Raw genomic sequence first — 11,376 nt, forward strand, 5'->3', positions numbered from 1 at the left:
GGCAACACTACTGAATTCAAGATAGGGTGGAGAGAAGGATCTGTTTTTCAGATTCTGGATTCAGAGAACGTTATTTCATGTAACCTGTGGTATTAGTTATAAGGGCCACTATTTTTTTTCAATGGGCGCCGCAATGCGCTACGTACGTAAATTGATAAATGATACTTTATAACTAAAAAAGTTGGAGACCCAAAAAAATTTTTTTTTGGGTATGAGCCCTACCTGTAGAACAGACTTTGGATATCCTTAGTATTTATAGGTGTTATGAATTAATTACAAAATTGAACATTATAATTAGATTCAATGGATTAAAACATTTTCTACTAAATTCCATAAAAATCGGTGAAGACAAACTTTTTCGTCACGATTTTTTTAGCGGTAAAAAGGATGCTTTTAGTATGAAATAATTTATATACACATGAATTGAATTGAATGAATTGAACATGAGCTATCGCAAATTTGATCCCAACTAAAAAATAGTTGCATGTCTATATAAATTATTATGAGCACTACAAACTTACGATAGGTTTATAAAAAATTTGAGTTTATTATTGATAGGATCAGTTTTTATTTTTTTTAATTGGATCAGCTGGTAACTTTTGTGCATTTCAAAAACTACTCCGTCGAATTAAAAACTCGACATATACCAAAATTCATAAACATACACTATTTATACGATTTATCAAGCATCATCGCGCTAATGGCAAAAAAAAATATAAAAGAAAAAAATAATAAGTAGTTATTTCACAAAGACTACCTAAATTCTTTGCGCATATTTCTAAGTGGTAACATTACATATTTTTTTTTAAAGCGCCCACTAGCGGTGAATCCCTGTAACTTCTTATTGATATCTCTCGTTCTATGTTCATGTTGTAATTTATTCTTGGTAATTTGTGTTACTTGCTAACAAATTCGAGTTTATTAAATATGTGCTCGTGTTTGATTCATTATTTGCTATAAAAAATTAAATCCTTATCTCGATGTATATGTTATGCGGCAAGTTCCTTTCAAAACCAATGACATTAGATGAACTCGATGTGCGTTTTGGCCATTTTACTTGGCTTGCGTTGGTGATTCGTACATAGTCACGTGACCTAAAGTGGTTTTGGATCAATGGCGCCAAATGTCTTTAACGAAAAATGTATGTAAAGAATGAGGTATTTAAACATATTGAATTATTACAAATGGATGTACTATCAACTAGTTATATACATTATATACATTCATACAGAAATCAGGGAGAAAATGATGCGTAGAGTCACGTCAATCTGGCAACAAACAGTGCTGCTATCTATGTTGTCAACTTTGTTATGTAGTCTACAATGGAGACTGTCCGCCAGATAAATATTTACGGTTAATCGCTAAAAGAATGCAATTAATCGGTTTTTTGGCAATGTTGTGTGAGTGCATTTTAAATATCCGTGCAATGGGGTGCAAGAGCAGAGTGGGCGAAGGCGGCGCATGATCGGCTGCTATTTACCGACTGCCTTAGTACTATTGGCCCGCCATACATTTTACTCTCGCAATAAAGTGAAACGTCAAATTATATTGTTGATCATTATTAGTTGTTGGCGAAAAATAAAGTGTAATTCTGCATATATTTAACGTATTTCATATTATGCAAAGGTACAATTCGATATCGCAGCAATTATCACCTTAACTTGAGCTGTATTGAAACCTGAATTGACAATTTTGTTCCTTACGTCAAAGTGCCTTTTTACGCGATATAATCGCGTGTTAAATGTTCATTTGTAGTGTTTATATGTGACTAGTTTGGATCCAGGCGCGATATATTTGTGAACTGACTTCTTTTTTGTGGAAGACCGTCGTGTGGTGGTGTTTTTTGCGCTGTCAATGTTGATTAGCAGTTGGCGCACGGCGGTACACAAAGTGTTTAATAAGTTCCGTCCTGGCGTCCAGTGACTCGATTTTACTCCCGTACCGTGTATATCTCGTGTGAATACTATGTGTTGTTTTGTTTTCAGGTATTGGGTACGCAAATTGAAGTGTCGTCATGTAGTGAACGATGTGACATTCTACACAATGTTACTGCCGCGCTCTAAGTGTAAAGCAATAAGGGGATCGTGAACATGTAGGTTGTGAACAAAAGTGAGAGAGATGTCGTTGAGAGGCACAAAGCGGGCGACTGGGGCGCGCGGCGAAGAGCCTAGCACCTCCAAGCGCCGCAGGATGGAGCCAGAGGATGCTCTCTGGCAACTCCGTCCTGTCAGTGACCTCAAAATGTCATCAATATATAACAGAAGTGCCTCAGAGGCACCAGCTGAACTATTCAGGTTGGTGTGGCTAATTTTTAGTACAGTTCAAACTTAGTTTGTAACATAGTATTAAGTCAATAAATAGATTGTTATTAAGGTAAAGTCGCAGTATGCATATGATGTAATATAATTTTTAGTTTATGTGTACTTTATTGGGTGTTACAAGGCGTGCCGCTTAGTGCGAAGTTTTTGCTGTGGGACTTATGTATAAAATATATGTCTGATTATTACTATAGGAATATTTTTTTCATTAATTGTAGAACACTGAAAATTTTATTGTATTTGAAGATTTCATAAGAACAATGTTAAGGTTACTGAATAAAGAAATAAAAAATATTATAGTTAAAGAAAGAATCTCTTTTAATACCATACAATATTTAATTAAAAGTTTGTAAACATACTATATTGCTTATAAATAAGTAAATATATATATTTAAAGAACAAAGTAAAAAAATGCTTTAGCGAACATATGTTTGTTTAGTGTTGAAAAAGCTGTGTACGCTGTTCTTATTCATAGATGCTGGTGGCTGTAATGTACAGGGACATTTCACTATATATTACATTTAATAAACAAAAAAATAGTCAGAGATCATCTAAATGAAAAGGTCCTTAATATGTATTGTTAACTTGTAAAATAAAACAATTTGTTGTAATTGTAAAAATAGTCATAATCATGTAATATAGAGTTATACAAAGTATGGGTCCCATTGTACTATATAATTATGGTACTATTTATAAAGTAATAAAAAAAATTGGCAATAAAATTATATGAAAAATTGATGATGGTAAGTTTGGACTCCATAGAATAAGACAAAGTGGCTTTATATCCGCTAAGATTATAATTCATGAGGATATCACCTATTGATCTTCTGCTAAGCTAGATAACACATATGATTAATCAATGGAAGTTTTATAGTATTGTTAGTAAATAAAGCTTTAGCGATTTTGTATAATCTTCTGATTTTATGTACAAAATGGCATTACATGTATTAAGTTTTCAATACATGGCAATTGTTACTAAGTGCGAATTATTCTTATATGTACTTTTAATGATTTATAATTAATCAATAATGTTGCTTTTGCTTAATATTGTATACAATAAGATGAGACGAGAATGTGTAAATATTCAAAAATTGACTAATAGTATTGATAACTCATATCTAGGAACTAAGTTGCTATTATATTCATGTACCACAGAGAAAAATCAAAGTCATAATATGTATTTTACTACATGAGTGAATAATTTACAATGTGTTAAGAAATTAAGAAGTAATATGTGTGTTTATGATGATAATGTAGTAAAGTTCCAATAAACTAAGTAAAAAATTAAATGTCAATTAATAGTGCTAATATTCTTATAGCTTATGAATTTACATGTAGGGAATTGCAGCGCCAAAGAAAACATAATTAAGCTTTCACCATAGTAATGACATCTTTTATTGAAATCTCAATACAGTAAATAAAATACACCGGAATTAGCTTATAATTACATTGAAGGGAAATCACAATCACTAATAAATGTAATACACAGAAGTCATACAAATCATAAAGCTTCATTTAAAATATCTTATAAAAGGTGCTATTAACTGAATACTAAGATTTAAAATAAACAAGCCTGCACATAACTTGCACATCACAGAGGAAAGGTAGATAGTGTTACAGCATTGTATTGATTGTTAAAACTGGATATATTCATATAAGTATTGAAGGACCAAAGGATATGAGACTTAGACATCCACCACAACAATGATCTCTGATAGAAATCTCGATATAGTAGATTACACACTATGCATGGTGCATTCTGGATACTAGAATGTGTCAACAAAGAAAAATAATAAAAATGCAGTGTGTAAATGGGGTTTTGAATCGTTATTGCGGCATATCCCAGGTATATCTTTTGGGTCATAATTAAAATGAAAGGACATAATTTATCAGAAATACATATAAAATCATCGAGCATTCCATGCCCTGCGTTAGAGAACAATATTGTCTAACTATCCATTATAAGTTAGTCTTGCACAATCAACAATAAAAATAATGTCCAATCAACTAATGAAGAATTGTAATTAATTTCCCTAGTTTCTAAACTTATGCAATGTTTAAATCTTGCAAAGATATATTTATAAGTAATTTAGTTCCTGGATGTGAGTGAAGGTACAAATATTTTACAATTTTGGTATGTGATTTTGCATCTTTGGTAAATAATAACACTTGAAGGAAGAATGCACAGGGAAGTTATATTGTGTTTACTAAAACTCAAATTGAATATGTTTCAAGTTTAGGTAAATAAATTATGTAATTATATTTCATGGAAGTTATAAAACAATAGACAAGCAAAAATTCTCTACCTAAGGGATCACTAAAAAACATTGTTTGTTTATTTATTTAGCATTGATCTTCAGTAAAACTATGCTTAGTTTACTTAATGAAAAATAAATATAATTTATGAAATACTAGCTCTTGCTCGCGGCTTCGCCCGCGTGAAGGGGTTTTTCGGGATAAAAACCCGCTATATATTTTCCCGGGATAGAAATTAGGCTATAACCTTCACAGGTTCAACAATCTCCATATACAGCTGGGGGTCTTTGATTTATAAGATAATTTTGAATTTTTCAAAGGAAAAATTTCGTCATACATAGCTGTTGCATAACTAAACGAAAATGCAGCACACGCAATATAATCTCTCAAAAGTTATAAATGTTCCCCTTTTTGCAACAGTTTTTATTACTGTTCGGCCTCCTTTTGATCATAGCGTGATGATATATAGCCTTGCTTGATAAGTGGACTATCCAACACTAAAATAGGTTTTCAGTTCGAACCAGTAGTTCCTAAGATTAGCACGCTCAAACAAACAAACAAACTTTTCAGCTTTATATAATAGTAAAAAGTATCCTATGTCGTTCTCCTAGTCTTAAGCTACCTCCTCACCAATTTTCAGCCAAATCGGTTCAGCCATTCTTGAGTTATAAATAGTGTAACTAACACTAACGAAAACAGCAAATGATAAACATCATCCCTATTAGTCTTTTTTCATTTGACATTCCCGTCTTAGCTACAATAGATTTATGTTTTATTTGCTTTGTTTATGTTTGTATTCCCTGAATAAGTGCAAAATGAAGTAATTAGAGGCAAATAATGTAGCATTACGTAGTGCCATTTATAAGCTATGTCCTGCCTATATGAAAATTATAATGGCTTCCATTTTAGGAAACCATTTATTCATTGATGTCTTTCTTTCTCCGTTGGTATTGTATATTATTCAGGTGGCATTATATCTTATATGATCAATGGATGGGTATTGTATTAAAAGTATGAGTATTCATATTTTTCCTTAAGTCATTTATTTTAAATTACAATTTGTTTTTAAAATCATATTATGTATGTAATGTTTAATGGAATGCCAATGTTAGTAACAGTGTGAAAAAGAGGGTTTTGAACAAATTCTCTTGACTTTAAAAAGGAGTGTGTAAGTTAGACCATGCTCTTATTTATTGACTATCCCATGTATGTCAATACATATATGGTTAGAATGTAACTGTTCTGATGCATTTAAATTGTAACTCTAAAACAAATTTGTCGATATATCCGTACAAAGCAAGGATTATAATTGTTTTCACCTAACCATGCCTTCATAAATATTTTATAGCAGCAATAATGTAGTCTTCTATATTTTATTAGGATGTTTTTTAAATTTTCCAGCTGTGCGGTTTATAAAAGGCTTCATTATGGGTATCAGTTTAACTGTGTTACTAGAGTCTCTACTCTTGGCTGGGTTAGTATAATTAGCTAGTCTGCTTGTGTACGAAGAAAATGTAAAATATATAAAAATGTTTCCAAATCTTTGGAGATCTAAAAATATTATATTTTAACTATAATTTGAACTAAACTATAGATATGAGAGACCAAAGTATAAGTCAATAAGGTAAACACTGTTCTCAAAGATATGCAGTAACTTAGGTCTTGATATTCCTCATGAGGTATTTCACCCAACAGGCCATGGTATGTTAAACAGTATTTTCACTCATACTGATGATATTGATTTATTTTTAATTTTACTAAAATGGTAGTTAATTGTCATCTATATAATTCATTATAAGCGAATTGGTTGTATCAAACTTTAGAAAAAATCTTTTCTAGTACTGAGTAGTTTCAACAGTATTTAATATACATAGGACAGATCGTGTGAACTTCAGGAAAAGTAACTGTGTGATGCAACTTATAATAATGTAGAACAATTACGTTGCGACCTCTACCTTGTCGCTGGCATTTTATTTTAAAATTGCATAAGGCCTGAATAAAATGAATACTAGAGCAAGCTATTTAACTATATATATAATATAAGTAACATTCTCCAGATTTTATACCTGACCTCAAAAGAAGGATCTACGTTTAACTGCTTATTTTTTTATGTACATAGGTTTTTCTCGTCAATTGAAGACCAATAAAAAAAATAATTGCATTACATTTGAGGCGTTATATTTAGCAGGATAAACTGACAATGTTATATAACATGTGACAGTGATGAAGCTAATGTTACTTTGCAACTATTACAGAAAGGACCTTATCAGCGCGATGAAACTACCAGACAACGAGCCGCTGACACCGAGCGAGTACTGGATCATCACTGACACTTGGAAGCAGGACTGGGAGAGAGGAGTGCAGGTGCCTGTCAACCCCGACTCTCTGCCGGCCCCAAAAGTCAAGATCATTGACAATCCACCGCCGCCCAACTTTCAGGAATTCAAGCTGTGAGTACACTTCTTGATTTTATTTTGAACGAGTGCTGGAACCTCTAATATGTTCACATATTGTTTTTACATTAATTTATTCTGATATGTATGTACACCTGCTGAAACTGATTGTTCTTCCTTATATTTGTGCAATTTCCGTAGATAATTGAATCGATGTTGTGATTGTAGAATTGATAGATGCCTCTTATGTTTGTAAGTTAAATAGTGGAAGGTTAGAGAAAATAACGGTTTGAACCTCAGAACAATAACTAAAACTATAGAAGCCATGCTAAAATAGCTACTTAACATTTACTCAACACAAATTCCGAGACAGAATCGACCCACAAATTTGAAATATTTGTATATATCAAAAATAATAAAATATTTGCGTTCATTTCATTCTAACCCTTCCTAACTAACTACCCCTAAAGAAGTAATAGAATTGGCTGTATCGTATTACACAATACCAATCTATTAAGAAATTTCGGTGTAAAATTTATAAAAGTAGTTTGTAAAATATTTGGCCCCACTAAGCCGGTTAAATAACAAACGGGTATAAATATCCAAAATACACTATTCTATCCTTTATATAATATACGCTGGCCATGTAAAATCTGAATACAGACATGAACTAAACCGCTGTTGGTTTGGGGAAAATTTTGATAAAACTAACATTATCAACAAGCATTTACCACGACGTTCTGTTTGTGCAGTAATATGTTATAGAAACGCAACGAGATACCTCTAGCAGAGACGTTGTACATTTCAATTAGATTCGGAAGTAGGAATAGTAATGTTGGGTCAATATAATTATATCTTTACCTATTCAATGAAGATAATAGATATATTAATAGATTCCAGACGGCGACTTTCGATCTCGATCACTTTGCTTGCGTACGGGTCAACACTTCACGCCACGGTTGGCGTCAAATTTATAATTCCATATATAAGTATGCATCGGAATTAATTCATTGTCTAATTTGACTACCGAACTCTAAGTAATGTTGGAGTTTTAAAAGATCTGCACACGTAGTCAGATAAAGTTTAGTAATGTCAAAGAGTTAAATCGCAACACCAATTTGTCAATTGAAAGATAAACGAGTCCACTTTATACAGCACCACAGGGACCCGGGCGCAGTTGCATGATACGTAAATAGTGCACCTATTGGGACGAGGTTAGATGGTAGATTGAATAAATGCAGGTACCACGAGTCAATGTATAAAATATTAACACGCGCCTTTGACGCAACTTTAACGTCATTCTTAGCGCTCGAACGGTGCACACGAAATTAAAGGAATTAGGAAACAAAAGCTGTTTTCATTTTAATTTTATAATTATAATAATTACACATTTAAAATAGTTAAGCAAAATTAATTTTAATAGTGCGTTTTTTTGCAAGACGCCAGAAATAATCGCTGTAATGTGGACCCGAATGGTGAATTAAGTTATGTTTCCTGAAATAACATGATATGCATAATAGAAGTCATTCTATATTGGGTAACGTTTTCGTTAGTATCAGACATGCAAATTTGCATTTGTATCAAGTTTTATTATTAAAAAAAATTATATTCATATAAAATATAAATTAAGTTGGCCGCGTAAGCACAATTTTATTATACATTAGTAAGATATTAGGAGATTACATTATATACGTAATACAATCGGATAATGAAAATAAATTTAATTAGCGACACTAACAAAAATTTCGAATCATAAAACCAAAAAATATCTGACATATTGTTATTTAAGACTTAATACAAATTACGTTCGAACGACATAATATAAAGTACACATGAACAAATATCGAGTTATTTAGTTTAAAAATATCTTTGATGGTATCTAGAAAAAGCGGCAAAGTATTGAGTAAAAATTAATACATAGTAAATTGTCATCAAATTGTACATGCGTAGTAATAATTATTATTTTAAATATATTACTCATATTTATCGTCAATTTCAGTAAAGTTGTTGACTAGAATTTAAAATGTAAGAATTATTTTTACTCTACTTTATTGGCGATTGAGCCACGAGCCCCCTAGTGGGCAGGGTGCATAGCGTGCAACCTTTTTAAATTCCTCCAATGTCAGATTATTCACGTCTACTTTTCGATTGTTAAAGAAAGTAATGAGAAGTGGATAAGCAATATTTTTCTCCCTACGCATATGATCAGACATAAGTCTGGCCGCAAAATATGCGACAGCAGCGCCAATACCTCACGACGGTTTTTTTCGGTACCACCCGGGTGATAGTTTTACAATAAAAACATTTTTGATTAGAACAATATTAGGTTGAATAAAATCCTAAGTCAGTTAATATCAACAACAGTTAGAACACATTTTGATAATTATTAATTTTGTAATGTAGAATATTACGGAGTAATTTGATAGTTGAAGTGTTGCCAGAGATATAGGTATTTTAATAATTACGATGGAAATGTCGATATCACAATATCAACATGTACATGTTTATTGTAAATTAATAAGAATTTTATATAATCATTGGTCAATAATATCGTGATATGCACAATGCATATGCATGTGTGAATATAAATTGATCGAACTATTCCTACGGAATGATATACATACATAATAAACATACGGGCAAAATGTTAGTATTTACAGTTATTAAATTATTCCGTCGCATTAAAACTCGAATTTTGCAGTAGCCAGCACGTGACTAAAGGGAAGCTTCGCGTGACTCGCGAGGTATTAAATAAATTATTCAATCGTGTAGTACTATGGCCGAGTATTTGATAATCTGCAACCAAGAGTCCACGGTCACTTAACACGAAATGGCAGATACTTCGGCTTTGTGATTTATATACATACAGTATTCACGTTGCACTCGCACAGACACGAAGGATGAATGTTCAAGGGATTAAATACTCCCATAATTTAATCGATTATTTCGTTCATTCAAAAGATATTCTTAATATGATTTTATTCAAAAGGTTTCAATATAAATAATTTTGTCTACATACTGAAACAAAACCATCGATATATTTTTACGTTAGTACGTCAAAGGTAAAAACTGATTTATTATAATAGAAAATATATTTTTAATGGAATTTTTAATGCTTTATGTTTAATTTTTGCATTTATTAGACTTGTGTCGGTTATGCTGCCGTGCTTGAAATACAGATAATTTTGCTATCGCTTAAGCCCTACCATATTTGATGGTAATAATTTCTACATAATTCATTTTCGGGATATATAAGTACTTTCCCTACTGGTAAGTGTATGCTAAATAATTTCACCCAAAATTTTGGATTACAAACTGTACCTTATTATCAGGGCTGAGAGATGATGAATGTATTGTGCAGAAATTACGTAATTTAAGGTCCTAATCATCTTTTTTCAGTAAAAACGCATATAAAGTGAAGATATAAAAAGGTGTCGTTAGGAAGATGTTTTATGGAAAATCCAAAGCGAGCTTCATACGTCGCCCACTGCTTATGTTAACGATCAAAGCGCATGTGTAAGGTATTTTAACGCGAGATATTTCATTTCTTTGATAAACACAGTCAGAAGAAATCTGGCTCGAATAAAGCGGCGTGTCTGACGAGAGCAGGTTTCACGCAATTTGCTTCTGAGATAAAATCAATTATAAAATCAAATTTTAGAAGGTTGTAACTGTTTTTGAAACACTAGTTTAGTAACTATGCTAAATAGTAATTTGATATTAATTAATGAGAAGTTTATTATTGATTCTAAAAAGGCTATTATAACTAAGACGTAGAGCGACACGACGGCCACATTCGTACCAGTGGCGCCCCTGTAAGAAGAGCAAATGGTTCTGGGACTAAGAAACCATACTCGCATTATTACATTCCATTCTGGTGATTGCTTTAAGTGTAATATAAAGACAAGGCACTATCATTGGATGGCCCTATTCGATCGTAGTACGACGGCAGTAGTCTACGTTGCTCCTCCTGCGTCTCTTCTGCCGCGGGGAACAGAACTCTCCTTATCCACATAGTTATCTTTTTGCTGTATGGGTACCACACTCATGCATCTCATCAGGTACACTGCACGTAGGGCTGGGCTGACTTGTAGTGTGTTGGTACATGTACGCTGGATGGATTTCGCAATTATGGTTATACACATCCGCCCTTAAGGGGTATTTTCGTTTTAATGTTGTTAATAATAGTTGCCTCGGTCTGGGAATGTATGCATGCCAAGCCATTGTCAAAACAAACGTGGGGTTAGGAAAAGTCCTTGCTAAAGCTCTTGCTTCGCATAGGTTGGAAAGATCGTGGGGTCCAGTTGTTTTCAATGCGTGTCTGTGGTAGCTTAATTATTATTATATCTTATAATTTCGAACGTTATTATTAGTTTAACGGTCTAGACACATTCTTTATGTATATTGTG

At 32.4% G+C, this 11,376-nt stretch overlaps 1 protein-coding gene across 4 annotated transcripts; it reads left to right on the forward strand.

Moving 5' to 3' along the window:
• The first annotated feature begins 824 nt into the window (after window positions 1-824).
• Window positions 825-8,071, forward strand: LOC119192633 (protein Jade-3-like). Of its 4 annotated transcripts, none has more exons than XM_037446439.1 (3): window positions 825-1,141; window positions 1,986-2,294; window positions 6,830-8,071. In XM_037446439.1, exons 2-3 carry the CDS (start codon window positions 2,119-2,121, stop codon window positions 7,026-7,028), a joined length of 375 nt encoding a protein of 124 aa, XP_037302336.1. In that variant the 5' UTR covers window positions 825-1,141; window positions 1,986-2,118; the 3' UTR covers window positions 7,029-8,071. The 4 variants fall into 4 exon arrangements, with proteins under 4 accessions (XP_037302336.1, XP_037302338.1, XP_037302335.1 ...); XM_037446441.1 differs by having other exon boundaries at window positions 1,123-1,157; XM_037446438.1 differs by lacking the exon at window positions 825-1,141 and adding an exon at window positions 1,284-1,400.
• The last annotated feature ends 3,305 nt before the right edge of the window (window positions 8,072-11,376 follow it).

This window comes from Manduca sexta, unplaced genomic scaffold (assembly GCF_014839805.1).
Source record: "Manduca sexta isolate Smith_Timp_Sample1 unplaced genomic scaffold, JHU_Msex_v1.0 HiC_scaffold_3015, whole genome shotgun sequence".
Classification (NCBI taxonomy): domain Eukaryota; kingdom Metazoa; phylum Arthropoda; class Insecta; order Lepidoptera; family Sphingidae; genus Manduca; species Manduca sexta.

Coding starts and splice junctions, on each gene's coding strand:
- LOC119192633 (XM_037446439.1), top strand. CDS start 2,119: ATGTCGTTGAGAGGCACAAAGCGGGCGACTGGGGCGCGCGGCGAAGAG. Junction 2,295..6,829: donor GCACCAGCTGAACTATTCAG/GTTGGTGTGGCT, acceptor CAACTATTACAG/AAAGGACCTTATCAGCGCGA.